Genomic DNA, 26465 nt, shown 5'->3' with positions numbered 1-26465 from the left:
TAATGTGTTATTTAACTGGTAATTGGCCAAAGGATATACCTAAAGAATTAAAACCGTTTTATAATAGAAAAAATAAATTAATGATAGAGGATAATGTTCTAGTTAGGAGTTATTATTAAAAGAATTACATAGTTTCTCATCTTGGTATCGTTAAAATAAAATGTATGGCTCGTTCATACTTTTGGTGGGCATTAATTGATTTGGATATTGAACGTACAGCTAAAAATCCATGCTTAGAAAGTAGGCATGAACTACAAAAATGTATTTTAACTAAACGGCCAAAAGTATTACATATACAGTGGACGCCGCTTATAATACTCACATTGGAACCAGCACTAAGTGAGTCTTATAACCGAATGAGTTAAACTTGACTTCAACTCCATTTCACCCTTCTAGCAATGGTGCAGCAGATAATGCATTTAAAAACTTTAAACTAGGTTTCAAGAAAATCATTAAAGAAAGTAAAATATCAGTTCACCCAGTTGATAGAAATATTTATTTTTCTATAGAAATAGTGATCACTGCACAATTGGTTACACACCGTCTAAACTAATGTTTAAACAAATTTGATAAGATAAGAAAAATGGATGAAACATAGACAAGGCGATAAATAGATGGAATCCTAAATTTGAATTCTTAATCAGGAATTAAAGAGGCAAAGTGGACAACAAAAGTTTTGAAATTGTGGAAAATGTATACATTAGGCACTACAGTAAACCTAATAAAAAAGGTTGGAAAGCATGCATCATTGATGAACAGTTGAGTAATTCTACATATATCTGTAAGGATATAATAAATAATAGTTATTTCAAACGACATGTTGACCAAATAATCAAATTAAGCACATTTTATGAGGAAATAGGTTTAATCAAAAAAATCAATAATAATTTAATATTTTTATGTATCAATTATATTATATTATATTTAAGTAATTATTATATATTAATGTTTATAATATTTTGATTAAGCTAAAGATTAAGAATTTGTTTTTTTTTATAGGCACTTAAAAAAAGTGTATTATGATATATAACATATTTAATGATGTTTGGTTAAATGTGATAAGCACCGCACTTAGATGTGGTGCGCAACGCTGCACATTAGTCATGTTCTTGTTACTCTCATGTCAAGGTGACATCGAGTCTACTATGATAATTATTAATTATAAAATAAAGTATGTTCAGTTTCAATACATATATTTTATTTGAATCCATTTCAATATCTAAAATCATTGGCACAACACCATACATTACATTTTTTTAAACAATATCATCAGTATGATTAAGTACATTTAATATTATACATTATTTATTATAAAAATAAGAAATATAAACACCTAGTTCATACCAACCTTCATAATTTAATAATAACAACGGATAAATGGTCAGTGTAGAAATTAACGTAGGTAAGTAATTTTTTGTACCATGTTTGAACTTACGTGTTTTTTTACCTACTAGGCCTCGTGTAGGTACGACAGCAACAACATAGTTTCTCTTAGGTGCAAATTCTTACGACAATAGACATTTTAAATACTAGAAGTCCTCAGCCCTGACCTTCATAATTAATATTCATGCTATAACAGCATATTATACCTGATTCAGGTTATATAATATTCTATACATTGTAAATAAAGGTTGTTTTAGTAATAATTTAACTTTTATCATTTAAGTAAATCTAAACATATTTGTTTTTACACTAAAAAAGACAAATTAAGATTTAAACATCAATAACATATTATTATCAATATACACTATTCGAATATGCGCATCTACAGCGATATTAAAAAAAAAAATATTTAAAAACTAAACATTTTAATGAACAAAATCCAATGTCCTTAACTCCTCTCTCAAGCATGAGTAAAAATATGTCTTTTTTAATTGTACTTTTTGAAATAAAAATTAATCATAGATGCTTACTACATTTATATGGCTTAAAGTATATATATAGTATATATTATAGAATATTTACAAGAAAACGTTTTATAACAATCGTTACATTTTCAACGGGCTTTTTTTCCTGTATGTATTTTTTTATGCATTTTTAATGTTGATGCTTTTGAAAACCTTTTATCACAACTATTACATTGAAATATCTTTTTTTCGTTATGTATCCTTTTATAATGCTGTGTTAGATTTGCTTTCTCAGAAAATTTTCGGTCACAGATACTACATTTGAATGGCTTTTCCCCGGTATGTATTTTTATATGCCTTGATAAATTTGATGCTAAGGAAAACCGTTTATCACAAATATCACATTTATAAGGCTTCTCTGCAGTATGAGTCCTATAATGGCTTGTTAATTCTGATGTTGTAAAAAACCCTTTACCGCAGATATCACATTTATGTGGCATTTCTCTGTTATGTCTCAATAAATGGATTTTTAAAGATGCATTCTGAGTAAATCTTTGATCACAAATATCACATTTGTACGGTTGTACTCCAGTATGTGACTTTTTATGCCTTGTTAAATTTGATGCTATAGAAAATCGTGCATCGCAAACATTGCATTTGAATGGCTTTTCAGCAGTATGTATCCTGATATGGCGTTTTAGTTGTGAAGACGTAGAAAATCCTTTACCACAGGTACCACATTTATATGGCCTTTCTTTGGTATGTGTCATTGTATGGGTTTTTAAAGCTCCATTCTGAGAAAATCTTTGGTCGCATATATCGCATTTATATGGTTTTTCTCCAGTGTGTGTTCTTATATGCCTAGTAAGGTCTGTTACCACAGAAAACCTTTTTTCACAGATGGTACATTCCAGGTGTTTTTTTGTTTTATGACGTAGTAAATGTTTTATTAGAGTTAATTTATTATAATATGATTTTTTACATATATCACAAATTAACGACTTAACTCTTTTTTTGATATGATTCTTCACATGTTTTAATCTAGGTGTTATGTCTGAATTCATATCCGCAATGAGTTGTGAAGAGTTTTCTTCAGTAACCACTGTTCCTATAAATTCATAACCATCAATAACATCTCTTTCAATTTTTATTTTAGTATCGTTTTCATTTTCTTTTACTTCAGTTTTACATATCGTTCTGAAAAAAATAAAATTAGGTGTTTTAAGAATTATTACCTTTGCAAAAGAAAAGACAATAATTATAACCACATATTATGTTTAAATATAATAATTAAGGAATTAACATAGAAACCAATTTATACATCCAAAATATTACATCAATATAATATCATATTTGTATAAACGTTTCAAGTTAAGTTTAGGACAAAATTCTTGAAAAATTTTATAACCATTTTGTAGTAAAATTATATAATTCAAATTGTTTACTCCGCTTACCAAACACACATATTGTGGTCTAATCATTGTTTTCAAGTAGGTACCAAGTGTTCCATTCATTTAAATTGAATATTAATTATTGTTATATTATAAGCTTATATAAACAAGGAGCTGTATGTTTGAAAGTTATATCAGTTCCTATTTACTTTATAATTAAACAATTTGTTATTAAATTTAATCATGTATTTGATGTAATTATCTAGTTTATTTAGTTTTATTCATCAGTTATAACTTACAACATTTAAAGTTGTGTATATATCAATAGATCAGATTTAATTTCAATACACTCTATAATATATTTAATTATTAATGTTTGTAATTTTCATAAAAATTATCTGAAACACGTATAACTATATAGTGTTAACACATAAGTGCAACGTTTACACTTGAGAACAATTTATTGTTTTACTTTAATAGGATAAAAATAAGAAAAAATATTTACAGACAGATAACTGACAGGGTAATACAAATTAAATGCATCATGAATCAAATTTAATCAGTATACTATATTGTAAAATAAAAAATATATGAAATTCAAAATCATAATAACATTTTGGATACAATACAACTGTTTGCTGTTTCGGAATATGTTACATACAAAAAACAATAAAGTAAGAATTCTTCTACCGACAACTTGATTAAAGAAATAGTAATTTATTTAAGAGTTCAAATAGATTGATCATGTATTAGTTCGATAATTTTTTATCATAATTATTGCTCATAACATTTATTAAAAGGAAAAAACTAAAGTTTTTATTTAAAAGGTTGAAGTTACATATTACAGCAATATACCTAACTAATAAACTGTTAAGATTAAGTTGATTTCAAACGATCATAATAAAATATTAATATCAGTACTTAGGATTCCTTACAGTGGAAATAGAAAACGTAGTACATGTATACAGAAGATTGAATTAATTTGTGCCAAATAAATTGTATATTTTGAAAATTTAAATGATATAAGTACTTCAAAAGTTTTAAGTGCCAACGCATAATATCCTTTAATTACAACAAAATAAATAAATTGTTATTCTTTGTTTAAATATCTAATTTTGTCCAAATTCAATATTAAAATATCTATACAAACTATGTTTAGATTTTTTTGGATTCTTTTATTACATACAATATGAATAACTTAAGACTTATGAAAAACCTTCTTTTAAAATTTCAATCATTAGCTTTAAAAATTGAATATTTTTAACATTTGTAACTCGATGAAGAACAAAAAACGCCTCTGGACCAGCTCAATGTGAGAAGAATCGACTGCAGTAAAAGGGTCCCATATAATAGAAGAATATTCTAAAAGAGGCCGTAAGAGAGAGCAATATTAGAATTTGAGGGAACTAAAGAGCTTAAATTATGTTAACAAAGCCAAGCATCTTCAACGAACGACAGCAAACTGCTTCAATTTGGTAATGAAATTCAAAATTTGGACAAAAAATAATCCACAAGTCTTTTTTCCTAGAAACAATATTAATACTTTAACTATTTATCAAGTACGTGCAGTTAATGATATTTTTATGCCTAACAAAATATAAGGATTGAAATTTTCCTACATTGAAGCTTAGTCCCATAGAATTAAATCACAAGACAAGAACATCAAGCTCTTTCTGGAGGACAAACACAATGAGTCACAAACTAAATTTTACAGAAAATTTTTAAAATCGTCAGCAAATGTAAGGAAATTAGACTCTACGATGACTAATTTAAGACAATTAACCAATAAAGAAAACAACAAAGGGGATAAATGTCCCCCTTGAGGAACACCTGAAGGTACACAGACTTCTTCAGAGTTACATCTTAAGAATTAACATATTGGAACCTAACCACATAAATACGATTTGAACCAAGATAAATGGGCTACCCAGTTTAAAAAGACCTAGGACCAACAATTTTGAAGTTTTAAACACACACACACAAGTTAAGTTTGATGAATAGTACATAGAATCTCTTCACTGGATTGATTCTTTAAGACAAAGTCAAAAAAATCAAGGATTGGTTTTAAGCTTACACTAGATTTGAGTTAATAACGATTTATAACAACTTTTGTATTCAAATTTATAATGTGCTTGAAGATCAGAAAACTCGTTAAAATCTCTGGGCACAACGATACGCTTCATATTTGGCATGAGCACACTTTATAGTAAAGACTATAAAGGAGTTCTTTAGAAAAACACAGAGGGAATTTAGATGGATTATAACTAACCTTGGGAACAAAATTCAATAAACAGGTCACAGAATTTCAGAACAGTATACAATGCATTGGTAGCCTGATTCACATCAAGAGACACTGTAGTTTCTAACCAATTGAAAAACATGAAAAAAGAACATATGTCAGGATAGCATAAATTATGGAAATATTTGAGGGTTGTCAAAAAGTAGAAGGTCTTAGTTAATATCAAATGTAATAACAAAGACAGGTGATATGGATCACATTTTACTGAGATAATTTCTAATTTTTCTACCAAAACACTAGAGTTGTTAAAAAACACCATATCTAGAATACTCCCTAAGTGATTCAAGATCCCATTAAGTTGGAAAAAAATTATTGAAAACAAATACATCAAAAACTACACTCTAGGGCTCGAAGACGAGTAATAGATTAGACCAGAGGTTCCCAACCTTTTTTGACTCACGGCACGCTTAATCATTTTCTAAAAACCCGGAGGTACCCTATAGTATAGGGTTAGGTTTAGTAGTCTATAGGGCCAATAGACTACTTCGGTTTTATTCAGCAGTGCATAAGTATAAACAAAAGTAGAAAGACTTAGGTATATAGTATATACAAATATTATATTTTATAAAACAAATTATTACATTGAACATTAACTATATATTTGTATTTTTAATTATTACTTCATATTATTTGATTATCAAGATTTATTAAAAATTAGAGAACTTATGGGACTAATGTGACATTTGGGCTTGTTTTTTTTTACACAAATCTTTTATTTGTGGTCGAATAGTTGAAAGACCTACTCACAAGTATTTCACCATAAATAAGTGGTAGAGTGATAAGTATCGATTCAGTCCACATCGAAGCGATAGCAATCAAACTAGTATGAACATTAAAATAGATGATATAATGATAATCCTACAAAAGCTTGCTATGCATTACTTTTGATTTATAAAAGGTTTGGAATACATCTTTCAGTAATAATATGAATATATATTATAGCTGTATGTATTCCCAATATAATTTAAAGGTATATAAATTTGTGACAAAAAGACTGGAATGTTACTCTAGGGAAAAAGAGATGCTAATAAAGGTTGCAATAAAATAGCCACCTATATGCACACTTGTTTAATGTATATAGACAAAAATCCATTAAATCTATTGCATTATATTGTGATTCTTGCAGTAGCCGAAACCAGAACCAGTGATTGGAATGTTACATGACTTCATTAATAAAGCAAAATATATGACTTCAATCAAAATAATTTATTTAGTTCCAGGCCATACTTAGGTACATGTCTATAGATGAAGCTCATGCTACTTATGTTCATTTAAAAAATATTTTGGGCACCACTAGAATAGCCTAATATTGATTCCTAATTCAAGAAAAAATCAAGGTCCAGAAGTGAAAGATATGAAGTTCAATGATTTTTTAGATTACAAGGTATTTATAAATTCAGTTATAGCAAAGAAATTAGAGCCTAACCATACAAAAGTTGTTCAAATAACAAAAATTGAAAGTGTTCAGTTTAAAAGGGAAGAACATTTTCAAGTTGTTTTTTGATTATCATTATCATTTTTCAAATATAAATAACGTCCCAAAAGTTTATTGACTTTATAAAATTATTCCTACAAGATTGTATAATGATTACAAACATATAAGCCATGGTAAGACATTTAAGAAACATTAACTGGAACTGATGAAGATGATGGTTTAAAACAATAATACAAATAAATATTAAGTTTCTGATACAAAAAACCAAAGACTGGTATGAAATACAATTTTGTTAAATTTTCTGTAGAATAACTAAGAACTAATTCACAATTATAAAAATCACATTTTAATTGTGATAGGCAGGATTCAAATCTCATAACACTTAAAAATACTAAGATTAGCTCTGTAATATGATCAAAAAAAAAAAAAAAATATGCTATAAAATGCCTTAAAATCAACAAAAATAGCAACCAAAAAATAAATAATACACAAATATAAGCCAATTCAAACAATACAGAGAACTGACTGATACTGAAATACGTATGACAGTATATTCTAATATTCTATAGCAGGGATGGGAAACTCTATGTAACTAGAGGGCCAATTTTTAGAACCTTAAAATCTGATATGTACCTCAAGGGAGACACTCGTCTTCTTCATTGCTTGCATTATATATTAATGAGATACAAAAAAAAAATTTTTATGGAATTATGGTGTTTTTTTTTTAATAACTTAACTTGAGTTAAAAATTTTATTTTAACTTTTATGATTAACATTTACTAAATAGTTAATTTTGAACTAACTTTAAATTATTAACTTAACTAAAGCTAAAAAATCAACTTGTCCAGCCTTGCTCAATCATATTTTTAATGTATACGCTGAGGACTACACAAACGTGTTTAATGGAATCTAATATTTTACATGATTGTGCAATAAAAAAGTTGTAAATTATTATGAATTGTACATATTTAAAAATAAGAAAACAATATAAAATTATTTTAATTATTAATATTTTTTTTTCATTGCTGAAATATACCTATCTGGTAAAAAAAAACACATTCTTAAAAATATGATACCTATCAAGACATAATAGTATCATTGTATTTCATGTCATATTATGATATTATAAATTATATATTATAAATGATAATAAATGATATGATATTATAATTATTATGTAATTCTTACCTTTCTTGTAATAGATTATCTTCATTCTGATCTGTTGGGCTAATGAATTCCTGTTTAATACTTCCTATGAGTGGAATTATCATATAAGGATCACTAAAAGAAATTGTAAAAAAAATTAATTATTTTTTATTACTAAGGTAACTTAAAATTAGATACAATGTAGAAATAATACATCAATGATAAAACACATAGTTTTACAAAATATTGAAATCTTTCAAGATGTAGGTTCAAATAAAATTCTGTAATATTACACTAATAATTAGAGAGCGGATTTGTATACATTTACATATTTATCCTGGTTGATCGTATTATTTATTAACTGAGCAATTAGGTTCATGACATACATAGGTGCAAATAGGGTGGGGCTTGGGGGGGGGCTAATCCCCCCCCCCTGATTCCATCTAATCCCCCCCCCCCCCAATATTGAATTTCACCAGAAAGTATGGAAATAGCCCAATCTGTAAACAACTTTTTAAAATTGAACTTTAATGAAAGTTTACAATTCATTAATCATTATAAGGTAATATGAGAATTATTAGAAGTATTTATTTTTATAAACACTAAATCTAATATTAATTTATAATGTATTCATATTAATAAATTGTGCTGAACAATGCTATTGAATGTTCGAATCTACTTTTTATTTACCATATACTTTTGAAAATTAATTTGTAAATAATAACTTTTAGGATTTAATCGGTGTTTCCAAAGATTCTTTAAGATCAGAAATGATGGTTATCAAAAATGTCTTGAAAGTTAATGTTGATTTGGAAGTTCTGCAAAATCACTTAAACTCATCGAATAGCAAACAAATCTTTACAAATTATTATAAATTATTTAATGTAGCAATAACTTTGCCAATCAATTCTGCTACTTGTGAAAGGTCATTTTCCGCAATGAGGAGGTTGAAAACATGGATGCGATCAACGATGCTCCAAGAAAGATTTAGCAGTTTAGGGATAATTAATATTGAAAAAGATATCAATATTGATAGCGTCTCAGTTTTAAATGACTTTGCCAAATCCAACAGAAAAATAAATTTAATATTGTAACCAATTATCTAGTTAATAATAAATATAATATTATGTGCATTAATAAATAATAATTTTACACTCGTAGCTAATAAAAAAAAAAATAGTAATATTTTTATTTGGTGTGACGTGTGAAAGGGGGGGGGGGAATTTTAGTTGAATATATCAAAGGGCTTGAGCCCCCGCCAATGTAACTCCCTATTTGCACCTATGATGACATAGCAATTTGATTTTTTTAATAGATTAAAACTGAGTCCAAGACATAGACATTTTAAAGAAAATTATTTATAATAGCATTCCATCATTTAAAATGTATTATTTTAATTAAATATTCAGAAAATAAATGTTCGTTTTACTAATTTGTTCATGCATATTTGAACATTTTAGTGCATATATTTATGCATATTAAAGATTTTTTAGAATATATTTGGTTGGTTTTTATCGCATATAAATACAAGCTCTAGTATTAATGTGTTTTTGCTCACTTGGAATTCATCTCGGAATCCATAATTGTTGTTCTTAACTCTTCTATAGTAAATGTGGAAAATCTGAAAAAAAAAGCAGGTTGAAGATGGATTATATTACAACTGCAATAGAATAAGGTATTTGAAAAAGTGAAAAATATTAATCACTATCATTAGGTTCTCTAAAAATGATGGACAAATAAATTTAAGTGGTTGTTTTATTTTTAGAATTTTTATGAGGCAGTTGTTTAAACTATATTATAGCTTTGGATTGAAAAAAAGAATGTGATTTTAGAAGTCCAATTATATATTATAGGATGATGATAATATTGTGGTTTTACAATGTACATAGACACACACAAATCCTTGTATATAGTATATAGAACATTACATTTACATATGAATACATCTTTCTGTTTGAAAGATAACAATAAAGTAATACCATTAGATGTACTAATCAATAAATAATACAGCTAAATATAATGATAAATCATGTTCTTTCATATACTGCAGACACACACACCACAGCCATTTATACATACACGTAGTATATACACTCCCACTTGTTTACATAATATATTCCAATAACCAAATATAATTAATAATCATTGTGACAATAATTTTTGAGTACACAAAATTTCTATGAATATTTCTTCAAAATTATAATATTAGTTATCCATTGTTGTAGCTACCAGGGGAATTTTTTTCAAAAAACAAGCTACCACAAAGCCACCAGAAGCAGTTACCTCAAAGAGTGCATTTTTAGGGAGAAATACATTCCTTAATCGAAGACTAAAATAGTGTGTATATGTGTCTCCTGAATTACAAATGTGTATACCAAGTTTTCTAACGTATATTTCGATTTTAATTGTAAAACTTTTTAGAGAACAATATTGTTAATAGTCCAATGCACTTTTTATAATATCAATTTAAATTAATATTTTTTTCAAATAGGTATTATAAACATTTATCACATACCTAGCAAAAAATGTATTATACTGTAATATTATAGTGTGATGTTATTATAAATTACAGTTAGAGAATAAAATCAACTTGGTAACCGAATAATGATCTCTTCTCTTTGGAAAAGTATAACATAATAAAGCTAACAACACGAAATAGGTTCTACTGAGTACTGGATGTAAATTTGCTGTATCGTATGTTTGGAATAAAGATACAACATAAAAAGTGTGTATCCTCAAATCAGCCATATTTTAGGATTTTAGGCTCAGCTCTTAATAGTTAATAGAACATTTAAAGTGTGGCTATAGGTATAAATGGAAATTAAAACAAAATATGAAAAAACTGTTTCAAAACAAAACCTAACATTGTTAAAACGTTCTTAAAACAGAAACTAAAACCAAAAGTATAAAAAACCAATCTTAAAACCTAAAAAATTTAGAAAAACGTTCTCAAAACTGAAATTTGTCACTATTAAAATTTGAAATGGATTCAATCTCTGGTTTGAACTGATAAGCTGTAACCACAGTTATAATTAACCTTAAGGCATAATAGTTTCTGTAGATGCACATTATCAGGTATGTTGTATGTAGTGCCATGTTGATCAAACCGCATTGTGATTGGACATTCACTTTTTGGTATCATATAATGACAAAGTTGCAACCTCGTAAGTCTCTGCATAAGGCACAACCTGCACTAAAGAGTACAATTTATAATTTAAAGGCGAAAAAAATACTGAATTGGCAGAAAATAATGAATATGATGGGGACCTTACAATATTAAAAACAATCATTGGTTGGAGGGGGAAGCATAATGAACATAGGTGAAAAAATAATTCAAGCAAAATTGATGACCTACAAGTTTAATTGGTACCTACCTGCTTCAATTTTGTACAATGTATGTTAGTACCTATGTATTTTTATTTATTTTAATGTCCGAAAAGATTACTGGGCTTCACTAACTTTAGAACAGATATCGAGGTCCAAGAGTTTTCCTGTTTACAATATTTTTTTTCTTCACTAAATTAAAAAGTGTAGATTAGAACATCAAAAATATAAAAAAATCAATTAAGAGTATAAAAATGGAATTTTAAAATATAGATATTTAATTATGGTATTTAAGTTTTTATGCATCGTATTCATGTATTTTTGAAACATTAGTAGGGACATATTGGCCAGATATTTGAGCATTAAAATATGTATCTGAATCCTAATAAAATCGATTATCTTACGAAATTCAGTTTTTTTTGGCCATTTTAATGACAAGTTAATAGCTGCATTTCTATAGTCTGTCTCACGAGAGAAAGGTACCATTTCACGCATGCACACTGAGCTTCACATCTCTGTCAAAATCCCCTCTAAATACAATCTACATACATAAACAGACATGTGTTTACTCCGTAACCGGCCGTTGCGCAGACCTAGCGGCTAACTCATGTGTGCCAGGTTATGGTGATGACAGGCGATGTAAGGAGTGAGGGATGAGCTATAATGTTCGGATTTGGTCGAGGTACGGTACTATTGTGAGTCAGACTTTGTGATTTATAGGGTATAATAGATTGTGTTCTTTTAAGTAATGGCGTAGAATGGTATTTTTTATACTTAGATTATTTATATTGAGTTCATTAAATCCTTAAAATAATTTTTTTGTTGTATATCTCCACTGTTGTATGTATGTATGTTGGTATGTATATGAAGGTGTAAGTGTGTGTGTATATCAGTGTATGTATGTGTATGTAATATGTATGTGTATGTGAGCATGTGTCAGTACCTATGTATTTCACTATTTGTGTTAGATAATAAACCACCTTGGTCTTCTGCTTGCCCCTCGGCTTACCCGAACTATAATTTGTCATAATAACTATTATACCTATAAGAGGTACCCTACGATATTCACGTGCCTGCGAATTTCCCGATTATCGTTTGTTGTTTATAAAATGTGATTACCTGGTCGCCATTATACGATGGCAAATAACATAATATGATGTGAGCGCCGTAAGAAAAACCTATTGGCTAGTATTATAATGAACAATGACAATCGTTAATCGAATAGGTGTCATGTGTACTCACCTTGTAAAAATGCGAGCCGAAAACTTGTGATTCAACTAGGCCCACCCGTAGACAGACACACAGTGACAGACGACAGACAACAGCAAACAACAAACCGGCGCCAAACTGCGCTACTGCCTACCGGCTACTGTGGACTGCGGACTGCGGAGTGCGAGGGTCTGCACTCTGCACCAGGTCGACACGACAACAACTCGACTGTTACAACCACCACCGCCCTAACGTCACCAGTCAAAACGGCCCACTGTCGTGGTCCAGAAAGCACTTTTAGTGCGTAAAAAATATAAAATATTTTATCATGTTGTCTAATGAATATTAATTTTATGATGTAGTTAATTGTCTACAACACGCTGACAAGATTAAGAGAATGAATACAACATTTTGTGTAGGTAAATGCTTATCAAAATATGCTATGTACCATAATACAAGACAACAGCGAACTATTTCTTATCAACATATATTTACAAAAGAGATTGTTATAATAGTTGCCTATTTTACTCCTTACGATTCACATGAACAATATAGCAAACCGTGTATTCTAAGACCATGCAGCAGACTATAGGCGATTTGTTCGGCACTGAAAGCACTACATATTTTGTCGAGGAGTGAACGTTAAATTGCCTACCCAAACAAATTACAGGAGCTTTCCCTTTTGATTTATACGTTGACCATAGTTAGTTTAATCACCAAGAGAATTATTAATGATTTGAAATTCTTGTTTAAATGTATTGATCAATGGTTATAATATTACAAATCTCTAGTAAAACTAAATCGTTTCAATTTTTACTTCCCTCACTGTCGAATTAAAACTACTAAACATTTTTTATACTTTAACACAAATAACTAATCATGCTGTAGCGAGACGTTTAAATAGAACAATATGACTAGTGCACAAATCGATTTATCTTTATAATTTTAACTCTATTTAGTCTTTTTATAATCATACCACTTATTAGATACTATTGATAAATTATATTTTATTGTTTTCATTATTTTGTGTATTACATAATTTTGTATTTAATTTTTCTGTTTAAATTGACGATACACGAATTCGGAAGGTGTTATCTTGACGACCTTCTTTAGTTACAGTAATATTATTTTCTTTTCCTTATAAATAAGGACTACCTTAGTCGGTGTAAACAAAATTGTGGATAATATGTATTTTATACATTTCATCAAATTGTTGGTCACAATATGAACTATACTTATGAGGAATTTTGTATGAAATTGATACACTTTTTACAACTAAAATTGTTTGTACTTTTACAAATTTTATCAAAAATTGCATCTAAGTATAAAAGCATGTTCATGATCAAGTTAAATAAGTCACTTCTTAAAAAAAATGTATTTTGTGATATTTTATATGATTTTGATAATTGATACAGAAAAAAGCAACTCCTCCCCTTGATCTGTGATTAGCTTTGTTTAGCTTTATAACTATTATTTATACAATATAATATATGTTACGGCTATGTGACCGAGAATATAAACAAATATAATAATTATGTAGCGAATATTATAAAGCAATATCAATAATTTATTTTATTACATTTTAACATATTAGGTACTCATATTTTAAAACAGTAATTATAATAATAATTACCTACATGGCTACATAATATTTATGAAATAGGTAACAAAAAAATTTGACTTGTACCCATTGTTATATTTTTATTTAGAATTTTTTCTTTAAAAAAATAATCTAATATTGTTTTATTTTTATTGTCTATTATTTATTATGTTTCCTTTTCTAATTTAGGAGAATAGGGATATGATCGACATTCTACTTGGACGCAGCTTTGCAAAAACAAATAAATGCAAGTGTAGACAGACTATTCAATTCCAAGTGCCATTCTACTATCTTGTGCAAAATAAATTGGTAACAGGCAATAGCATTAATCATTAATACTAGTAATTATAATCTATGGTAATGGTAAAAATAAAATTATAAATAAAATAAAACAATATTAGTCAATTATTTTGTTATTTCATAAATATTATACGGGTAATAACTCTGTTTATTATTATAATCATTTAAAAATATAAGTAATATGGGGGGATTTAATAGCCCCCTGACCTTAAAAAAAATTTAACTATTTGAAGAATAATTGAATTATTGGATTATTCTAGCCCCCTTAGTCCCTACAAATTCAACCAAATATCTGCCTATGTCAGGACCACATTGTCCGTAAAATATTTAATCTGTATATTACAAAACAAGTCTGGGTGAGACAACTATTTAAATTCTAAATAAATATTGTTAAAATACATATTTAAGACTGCCGTCTATTGGTGTACACACTAGCATTTGAGATGTATAATAAATATCAATTATTTGTATAAGATCCGATAGATATATCATTAATTAATATAATTTAATATAGTCTTATACTGAAATATATTTAAATGTTTAATAATAAAACTAATAAAACCAATTCACAAACAAACACTAACACACTAAATTAAATTATTTTAATAACAATAAATAAATAACTGATGATTGGAAAAGTTCACACCCCCATAAAATACAATATTTAATACGTCAATGATATTATGATAAAATATATAACAGTTAAACATGTTAAGTCAAAATTAAATTGTTGTAATGAAAGATTTTAAGCTATTTTTGATTATGCTTACAATGAAATATAATGTAAATTGTTAAATGGAAAAAACCTTAAATTATAAACTATAATACACTATATACACTACTGACCTACCACAATTATACCACATTATATTTCTATTTATTATTTGTATATTTGTCTGATGCTAAGCGTAACCAGTTTTTGATTCTGCATCTAACCACATCTTCAGATCCTGTTGGATGTTTCATCATAGTTACACCTTAAAAGGTTAAAACAATAGCATAATTAATTGCTTTGAATTGATTAAGTAACACTTTTTAGTTTAAAATAGTCTTACCAATTACAATGCTAAATATTATCAAATATTTGAGAGCGTATTTTCCATAATTTTGACCTTCAAAGTTATAGTTAGATACATATGATCTGTTAATAATGTTCTCAACACCAATGTGGCAGTGTCATTTTCTGATCTTCTCCCAAATTGCTGTAATCTACTGATCTAAAATTAAAATTAAATTTTAATTACTGTTTTATTATAGTAGTTTTTAATAATTGGGTGAGTAACTTAACCTGCCATTAGTTGTCGTGAAGCAGACAATTGCAATTTTTCTTCAATATCACACACTTCAACTACACATTTAGCAGGTTGAATGAAATAATCAGAACAATTTTAGGTTAGAACTATCTGATTCTGAATCTGAATTCATTTTCCAAGTATTTGGTTTCTTCTTATGCTTTCCACGATCTCAGTTTTCAATATTCGTACTTTCAGCATCATCATCATTGTTGTACTTTGGTAATTTACTTCTAGCTTCTTCATATGTGCCTATAATTAAAATGTATTAGGCACTGATAAATAAAATATAATTTATATTGACAAACCAAATGTTTCAAATGATTCACAAGGATATTGAAACCAAGTTTCTTCATCTGGTAAAACAGCCAACTGTATCATATTTGTTGCTTTAAATTTTTGTGGTGGCCAAAAACAATAGCAACCATAGGTGTATTTTTTTTTTTATTAAACTGTACTTTACAAATATAAAAAAAAGTTTTCTTTTGGATTTGACATTATGACTAAAACATATAAACAATAATTAACATTTACTTAAATTAATAATTATAATTCACAACATAAAATTACTGCTGATTATCTAATAGTTACTGCAAATTCACCTAAGCTGAAATTGTATTGCCGTATGTGAAACTGAGTTAAGTAAAATAATCTTAAGTTTAACTGATAAATTGCTACACAAATAAGCTCCAAAACTATTAGATATTATGGGATTCAAATACAAATCAGATACTGTTTCAAATTTATAATAAATTAAACCGATTCCTGAGTCATTCTGTACTATAGATTTGATTACTAAAACTAAGCCTTTGAAGCGTATGCAGCAACTATTAGCTAGGTCCATTTTTAAAACAAATTTTTCAGTTTCTTTTTTTTTTAATTGTTGCCTACATATGCCATTCAATAAAATTCCACTAGTTTTAGGATAATATTTATTGTTTAAATTAATACCTACAATATTTGCTAAACAATTTTCAAATTCACAATTAATGATTATGGAGTTGAGTAAGAATATAATTTTTTTGTTTAATTTGTGTTTAAATGCTTGAAAGCTGTTTTCAAAAGTAAAAACACTGAAGTTATCTAATACACCATCAACACGACAATCATCTTTTAAGTGTATTAGACTATGACCATGGCAGGAAACAAGTTCCTCTCCGTATAAATCACTGAATTATTCCACATATCATTTGATATATTTAAATCTATTGATGATTAAAAGTAGGTATTTCTATTAATTCAACATTCAGGATTCATCCATAACAGGTACCTAACCAATTTGAATGTACAGTTTAGATACATTATTTACAACAGATTACATATTATATTATGTTTACAAAATGTTGTTCTAAACTGTTCAAATTCTAAAGCTATACATATCTCTGATATGAAATTATAATAATTATTATTTAATACAATATTGACTTGATATTAAACCTACTTATAGATAATTGAAAATACATTAAAATGTGTTCAACTTTTAAAGCAAAGTTTTCTAACTTGTACATGAAATAATTTATTATTCATATAAAATTGAGAAAATATATATTACCTACTCGTCTTTAACCATTATCAATGGCTCAGGTGGTGAATTCGAATCAGGCAATTTAACTCTACCATTCAAACAACACATTCCAGCTGGTTCATCTTTGAATTTTAAGGCTTTGCAATGCTTTCTAACTTTATTGAAAAATTTAGTCTTCAAATGAATTGCCGATTCATACACAGAGTAAATTTATTCGGTGATTTAAATTTCATATATTTATTAATCACAAAAACTGATAACAGCGGCAACAGTATGTACAAGCAATGAAGTAAATAACAAACGTACAATATTGGTAAGCGTACAGTAGACAGTCGTAAACTCGTAACAGTGATAATAAAATAATAGTTTATAAGTTATAAGTTATAACATAATATGCAAAAATATAAAAAATAAAGTATATTTAACAACAATTATGTATTACTATTTACTTTATTAGTAATATTTTACTACTGGTAGGAGGCAAAAAATTCTACGGAGGAAAAGCCCAGAAAAATAATTAAATATAAATATGAACACGTCATGTACCTTTACTCTACTCCTAATATTAGTAATTAATAATTCATAAATTATTATAGCTAATATAGCCTACTTTATTAGCGGATACTCAATTGATAAGAAACTTTTTTTTTACCTATTTATTCAATGAAAAATTTCAAACATAAATATTGTTATGTCTGAGTATGGCTTATGGTTAACTTTATATTATTTAAAAAAACAACTTGGAAGTTGTAATAGTAAAAACAATTTAAATATAAATATGAACTCATCTACCTATACATAATATACAGTATTATAAGTTATAAGTCAAGAAACATAAAGGGCACCCTTATTATAACATAAGTATGATCTTAAGTATATACATAGGTACTACATACATTAGGTATAATAATTGATGACATTATTTTCATTATAATATTTTATATTTTGTTATAGGTACATGCCACATTGTAATTACTAATTAGGAGTAGAGTATCTGAGTATACATGTGTTCACATTTATATTGAATTTTTTTTTTCTGGGCTTTTTTTCCATGATTCCTTACTACTATGGACTATGGTCTATGCGGTTTAGCTCTAATACTCTCTAAAATTGTCTGGTATCTTCAAGAACAATCTCTAAAGTTTTTACCAACATCGGTCTTATAGTTTTGGAGTACGTATATAAACAACAATTAAACACACACTTCATTTCATACAGAGTGATCAAAAAGTCAAGCACATCAAAATAAATGTTTCTGTAAATAGTATTTTTATTGAATTATAAATACCTAGATATTGGCTACCACAACATTCAGTAGCGCTGGATACGCACTTACATACTTAAGGAGTAAGGTGGTGCATTTGAACCACCTAAAATGGTGGGTGAGTTGGTAAAAATTATCTAAGATATTAATACTATTATTAAATTAAGTAGTTAGGAACTACTAGTTAGTCTAGTTACATATACAGTTTTCAGTTACATATTACGTCATACATATTTTATACGCTCTACCAGTATCTAGCACAAAAATTGATTGAGAAAAACAATTTCTCAGAACTGTTTAGGGCGATCGATAATTATTTTTTGTGAGTCTGATATTGATGCAGGTCAGGTTATAGATGAGTTTGCGAGTAAATGAGTAGTACATAATATGAAACGATAATAAGTGAAAATTAGTACCTATTTATAGTTATAAAGTCATATATACCCAGACAAATGATTATGGATTATAATATTACACTTAATAATTTTCAATACAAAAGTACCTAAATAATATTCATTTAATAAAGTATTATCCTATAGTATTAAAATTTAAAAGTAAAATAAGTAGGTAATAACTTAGAAATTTTTCGATCAAATTTCGACTGTAATACGTCAATATTTTCAATAAAATCATATGATTCACAATTTTCATTCAAAGGTGTACATGTACCTAGATTCTCATTTTAAAAACTAACGTTAGACCGCCACAGAATACTTCATAAATGTTGTGAAAAATAGAAGTATACCTAGGTACCTATTTTAAAATATCGTCTTTAACTTTACTTAAAAATTCCCACAATCAGGATTTTAGTAGGTACCTATAATATGCATATAGTTCAAACATAAAAAACGGGGTAAGCATCCTTTAAAAATCACACTGTATGATTGTCGCTATGAAATTTAAAATTTGCCAACAATCTAATTGCAGATTATAGAGAATTTATAACTACAGATGTTATTTGAAAATAGTTTCTGTATAAATTATTATGAGATGGAATCTAATAGAAAGTGTTATAGGTACATTGCATGCGAACATGCGGTTGATAATGTTGATATATCTAAATCTAAGTCACAAGACTGGGGTCTTGCTTGTCGTAATAATGATATTGAACATAAAATGTAAGGTCCAAAATATTTTCAATTATTAGAGTTAATTTTGGGCATCTAAACGAGCTTACTCGGTGAGGCCTAATAATCAATACAAATTAAATTAATATTTTAGTGAATAAATAAATAAACTTGAAAATGTACAATAAACCAATAACAACTAAACACTATATTTTCACTTAAATATTGAATTTTAATAGTTTTTTTCGTGAATGAAAAATCTTAAAATGTTTTGATATTTTGCGTAAAAATTCCCGTTTTTCCTTTAGTTATTTTTTTGTTTTTCCGGGCGCTTTTAAAAAATACTGTACATTTTGACCTGCAGATTGCAGAATACAACAACTAGATTCACTTTGCTATAGGAAAAAATACTGAAATTTAAAATTGAAGCAATATTGTCATAATCATCTAAATAAATGTCTACTTTTGGACGTCAAAAGAAAAACAGTTAAGGAAAATTTGAAAAGTTTTACGCAAAACCAGTTTTCGTCTAAATTAATTTCTTGAATACTTGAAATAGGTACTTCGTAGGTATTTGAATTTTTTGCCAAATGTTTATAATTTTTAACTCAAAATTTCTATGAATAGTAACATTTTCAAAATATTTTTAGTCAAACAACAAAATAAATAATTATATTAATATTTTGAAAACTTAAGGCTGGTTTTTTCCAATTTCGGTTAACGGATATTATTAACCGGCAGAATTCTGCCAGTAATAAAATCTGGTATCAGTCGGTTAGAGTTAACAGACACGTCTTAACCGGATATTGTGAGAACGGCCCTAAGTCTAAACAGTAAACACGATAAATATAATTATCAATCTCTGAAGTTTTGCCAAGTATAACTTTCGAAACAAACTACCAAAGTATTCACCAGTGATAAATAAACTAGAAAACCACCAAAAATAATAATAAAAAGCGAGTAAGTGGATGTCGATCTGCTGTATAGCATTTGGTGTCTAAGAGGTCGCTGTTATGGATAGTATTAAATTGATATCAAATCATTGTACACGAAAAACGAATCTGAATGGAGACGGTATGTCAGTCTAGGATATTTTATATTGGTATTACTTATTATAAAATATGGTAGCCGGTAAGTTCAATTAATATTATTCTTAAATTATCAATGATGCCTGAAAAAGATTAAATATACCTACCTATGTAAAATTGGTTTGATTTGGAACTGATAATTACAACAAAATGATAAACGTTTTTCTTTGTTTTATTGAGCGATTTCGTCCAAATTTGAACTTAAAATGTCTGTAAAAAATAACTGTATTTATAAATTTCTTAGATTTTTTAGTTACGAAAAAAACTGCTTAAGTGGAACCCAGTTTTACATTTTCAGAGCAGCTAGTAGGAAGGTACCTTCCACCTAGTTATACTGCTTATGATGTCTATACTTGCTGACTTTTTCTATTAATGATTTGGTATTATTGATGTATAGGTATCTATTACAACTTACATAATCTACCTATATATAGTAGCATGACGTATAGATTAACAATAAAACAAATGATACCTACGACCTATATATATATATATATTAGAAAAAGGCACTTCTCTGTGACGTTTATGAAGGTGAAGTCAACTACTTTTCACTGGTGAATAAAATAACTCAAACTATGTGTATGAACTATGAAGCGTTACATAAACTAGTTATTTAGGTATATTTAGGGGCTAAAACAGTTTGAAATACATGGATACATACAGATAGTCGGAGGATAAAATAAAAAATATATCATGTAAAACCGTAGGTAATGTAGATAGTTTATGTTCCATGTTTATGCTTGTAGTTACTTACCGTGGTCGATGACATTATACCTATATGGGCTATATATTGTATCTCACCGACTAAGATAAATCTTAGTGCGTGATGTACCTACGAACTAGCTAATATCTCTAGACGCTGAACCATTAATTACCATAATTACGTCTATCGAATTCAAGCTCAAGACGTATATTATACTAGTATAATATCGGTTTTAATTTAGGTGAAATATAAAAATATTTTATCATTTCAAAACTGCGAAATGAATACAAAATTGCATTCCAGTAGTAAGTATCATTAGGTATACCTACCTTTAATATTAATATATTTATTGATTTATTACACTATTAACCATGTCCTTACCTTATATCTGTGTATATTATATATAAATAGGTAATAAAAGTTCTGCGAATAGTGAATTTAATGATCTTTCATTTCAATGAATTTTATTCTGAATTTAAAAGACGCACACGACATTTAATTGTAGGCATCCATTTTAAATATACAATTTTATTTTGCATATTCTGACATGTTTTAGACGCTATAATGGATGTAAAATAAATTCGTTGGCACGTATAGAGGCATATAAGGTACACAGGATTTTAGTAAGTACACTGAGTAATCATAGCTCACGAGAGGCCACTATGTATAATGTCAACAACATCGACCATAAGTCATAACTGTGTATTGTTTTATTTACTAGGCGATTTACTTAAGGGTGTCGGTGTCGGTTTTTCCAATTTTCCTCAATCCTATAAAATTTCTAAAACTATATTTTATTTTTTAATTAAGTACTACCTTAATTATGATTTTTTCTTCTAATCTACTGCCCAATACTCGTTTAAGGGGGATTGATACAGTGTATTATATCAACGAAAATGTCTTTACAGGAAAAACTCTCGCGCCCTGTAGAGTACCTAGTCAGATTTCGTTAGTTTTTTTTATTATTTAAAAGAAAAGAACTTTTACAAATCGAATCAAAGCCCGAATTTCCATTTTACTTTAAATAGTGCTAGAAAAATACGTTTAAAATAAAACAAAATATGTGCATTATTCAAATATTTAAACAAATAACAAGTTTATATTTTTGACAAATTTAATTGGTAAACAAATATTTTAGCTGCTGTAGTAATAATTGTGAAAATCAGGCTTTTAACAGACCTGAAAAATGTTCTTTTGTTTTAAATTAAAAAATAATTAACGAAATCCGACTATTCTACAGGGCTTGAGAGTTTTTTTATGAAACATGTTTTTATACTAAAAAACACACTAGCTTCGACGGGCTGGAGCGTAGCATTTTTTAAGGAGTAATATTTAGGCAACTCGTATGACATGCACATTTGGGTTGTGCCAATATTATATTGTGTGAGTAGTAAATAACATTAATGTGTGTAATCAATCATTACTTTTGTAAATTTGCCACGGTTATGTTGGGCTGACATAAATTTAAATTAAAATTTTTATTTTTTCAAATTTTAAGATGATATTGAAAATGAAAGAACAAAACAAATATTAATGCGAATAGAAAATATAATTTTAAATGTTGTCAACAATTTATGCAATAATAATAAGCTCTTGATTAATTTAACTAAATTTTCAAATTGGTGAGTAACCTACATACCTATATAAGACAAGAATTATAAATATATTGATTTACTAATTGGCTATAAATCTACGTCCTTCATAGGTATTATATAGATTGAATATGCACAAATTTGCTAATATAATTTGTAGCATATATTTATAAATATTTGTTTCTTGTAGGTCTAGTTGCATGTATGGTGATAAAAATCATCTGATAACTAAAACTTTAAAATTTCAAACCAAACGAAGTCGAATTAATTTCACAATCATTATTTACCTTTTATCAAAAATTTATAAAAATTTAATTACAAAAAAATCATGTACAGCAAGGTAAAGTGTATCACAAATCACAATTAATAATATTTTCTTATGTAGACACTATATTTTACATTAATATTTGATTGTATTTAAGTCTATTGCCATTTTTCAAAACCCCAACTATAAACTTAGACATGACAATAGGTATCTATAATTGAATTAGTAATTTTTTTTTTATTTGAAATGTGACATACCTAATTGCATTTGTTTAACAATTCATGTTTTTTTTTTTTTTATATAACTTTTTGGATAATTAAAAATGCATAATGTATAAGGAATTTATATATTCATTGCAACACATCTGTAGTTTGGAAATATTAAAAACATAATAAGTTTTAAAAATTCAAAATACCCAGTAAAGTTTTTGTAAGTTACCTATTAGGGTAAGGATGTTTCTGACTTTAAAAACTCTGAAGCGTGCATACCAATTTGTCTTTAAAACAATCACCTAAGAATTAAGATATTATACAATGCACTGAAAATTGAACTATTCATTAAGCTATAAAAGCTTCAAAATATAGACAATACATTGTTAACAATGACTTATAATTCATTATAAAAAAAATAATTAATAATATTACATTTTTATTCTGTTAATACTTATTTAATAATATTGTACATATCATATTATACATGTATTTTTTACGTGTATAAGATTTTTAAAATCATTCTTGAAATTTAAAATTCAAGAAAAATGCCCAGTCATAACAAAAAAATATTTTTATGGATAGCTAAAAAGATTTAAAATGAAAAAGTATGTAAAATACAATATAATATAGTTTCCTTTGCAGCAAAATCAAATAGGTTTATAATTTTAACTACAATGTACACAACTAAAAGAAAAATTATTTGATGCATAAACACCCCAACTTTACTAATAATGTATAAATGGGTGAATTTTTGAATTTTAAGTAGGTATCTATGTATATAATAGAGAGGTATATAAAGTTTTAAAATATAAATAGTACCTATGTTTGGTCTTTAGTATAAATATAATTTTCATATAAATCAATATCCATAGTAAAAATACCTAGGTACAAAAAAAAAAAAAAGTGTATAAATATTCTGATAATATAGACTATAGAGTGGTGTTATTATTCTTAAATATTATGATGTGCTTATATTTTATTTTATTGCTATTTCAATTATTTCAGAGAACTATACTACGGAGACACAATTCTATTCAAAAATAGTAATATTGTAAGGAAGGCCCTCATAGATATATGTTGTTTATTGGGTACAAAATCTTGGGAACTAGGTATTACATTAACTTCAAGTGGTTTAGTAGCAGGGAATCTAAAGATTTATATGTCTAATGGAAAAATGATTGATTGTTCTAGTACTACCGAAGGTAAAGTATAAATTCTTAGTCTTCTAAATTTATTATTTCAATAACAAAAATATATGTACTTGTGTATCATAGCAATTCAATAATTAAAGCATACAATTGACCTACGTAGCTCTAAGCTCAGATGCTGAATACTACCTATTTTGATAAATGGCTGATTATATAGTCATTTATTTGCTAGGTACCTACCGATGTGCCATTTACTGTCACTCATACACTCAGACATTCTTAATAACTTTTAGTTTGAACTTGAAAATAAGCTTTATTTTTTAGGTAGGTTACTACTAGATATTATAGGTATTTATTATTTCATGGTTTTAGGAATACAAATCCCTCAGGATATTTTAGAGATCGACAATTTTGAATCAAAAGCAAAATACATTCTAATAATTGAAAAAAATGCATCATTTCAAAAAATTATCAACGAAGGGTTGTTGAAAAAAAATAAATGTACATTTGTCATGATAACTGTAAGTTATAATATCGGTAACCATATATGGGTACTATAATTATTAAATATACATTTTATTCTTTTTCAAAAATTATCACCGAACATAACTACTCATATTAAAATATTTTTTAGGGTAAAGGATTTCCTGATATTAATACCAGGTTGTTTGTGAAACAGTTGTCTTGTAAATTAAATATACCAATATTAGTCTTAGTGGATGCAAATCCTTTCGGTATAGAAATAATGTGTGTTTACAGATTTGGCTCTAATGTAAGAAATAAGGAACAACCATATTTACTTTATAATTTAATATGTACATTAACTAATAAATGTATGTGATAAAAACACTATATTTAATTTTGCTAATGATTGTTAATTTTTCTTTTTTAGTCAATGGTTCATCAAAATGAAATGCTTTGTGTGCCATCAATTAAGTGGCTAGGGGTTTATCCTACAGACATAGAATCACTCAATCTACCAAGTATTGCATTAACAAATTTGGATAAAGATCGATTGAGATCTCTTTTAAAAAGATCTTATATAAATTCCAATCATAAACTTTTGCAACAGGTATCACTAAAATTAAATAATGTCATAGCAGGGATTAGAGTCTAGGGAGATGCCATATATTATCATTGGTTATATTTATGTATTAGTGTATTAGTATTTATAAAATAGACATATAGAGTGTACAAAATATACATATTACAACCTAATATAGTAGTGCCTAAAATTGTGTGTAATAGTAATCTACCTAATATAATATTGTGATTCGATTCTTCATTATTCTCAGTAGAGCATTTTAATAATTTATATAATTTGTACAATAATTTATTGTTTGTACACAATTTAAATTTTAATTAAAAATCTCTATAAGTATCATCTAATAATTTAAGGATTAAACGTAGAAATAAAAATGTAGTAATCAAGTAGGCATTGAATTTTAAAGACCTGTATTTTTATTATATGTAAGTTATTGATCAATCTAAATTCTTTTTATTGGTTTTTTTTGGGGATTCAATCCGACAGTTTTGTTTCTACTATGGCAAAAATTACAAACTATTTAATATAAATTTCCTGAAATAATTATATAGTTCATATATTATGAGTAATTTATTGTTTAGGTGTTGATTTTACATCAATTAAACAGAAAATCAGAAATCGAGTCACTGACAACTTTTACTCAAACATACCTAACTGATGTTTATATTAAAACAAAAGTTCTTATTCAAGAATTTATATAGGAAAAGGACTTT

General features: G+C 27.1%; 2 protein-coding genes and 1 pseudogene across 2 annotated transcripts; 1 reads left to right on the top strand and 2 right to left on the bottom strand.

Moving 5' to 3' along the window:
- Nucleotides 1–1438: 1438 nt before the first annotated feature.
- On the bottom strand, nt 1439–11310 carry LOC111035020 (zinc finger protein 664-like). The gene is made up of 4 exons (XM_022316504.1): nt 11156–11310; nt 9677–9739; nt 8161–8253; nt 1439–3044 (listed from the first exon to the last, which is right to left on the bottom strand). The coding sequence occupies exons 1-4, from the start codon at nt 11212–11214 to the stop codon at nt 1997–1999; spliced, it is 1263 nt and encodes a 420-aa protein (XP_022172196.1). The 5' UTR covers nt 11215–11310; the 3' UTR covers nt 1439–1996.
- A 3033-nt stretch (nt 11311–14343) lies between these two features.
- Nucleotides 14344–16284, bottom strand: LOC111034982 (annotated as a pseudogene).
- A 6718-nt stretch (nt 16285–23002) lies between these two features.
- Nucleotides 23003–26465, top strand: LOC111035087 (meiotic recombination protein SPO11). Its single transcript, XM_022316600.1, has 7 exons — nt 23003–23112; nt 23273–23422; nt 24565–24761; nt 25080–25228; nt 25342–25479; nt 25600–25779; nt 26334–26465. The coding sequence occupies exons 1-7, from the start codon at nt 23024–23026 to the stop codon at nt 26451–26453; spliced, it is 1023 nt and encodes a 340-aa protein (XP_022172292.1). The 5' UTR covers nt 23003–23023; the 3' UTR covers nt 26454–26465.

Source organism: Myzus persicae, unplaced genomic scaffold, assembly GCF_001856785.1.
Source record: "Myzus persicae strain clone G006 unplaced genomic scaffold, MPER_G0061.0, whole genome shotgun sequence".
NCBI lineage: Eukaryota > Metazoa > Arthropoda > Insecta > Hemiptera > Aphididae > Myzus > Myzus persicae.
This window is presented reverse-complemented; position numbering and strand designations above follow the sequence as displayed.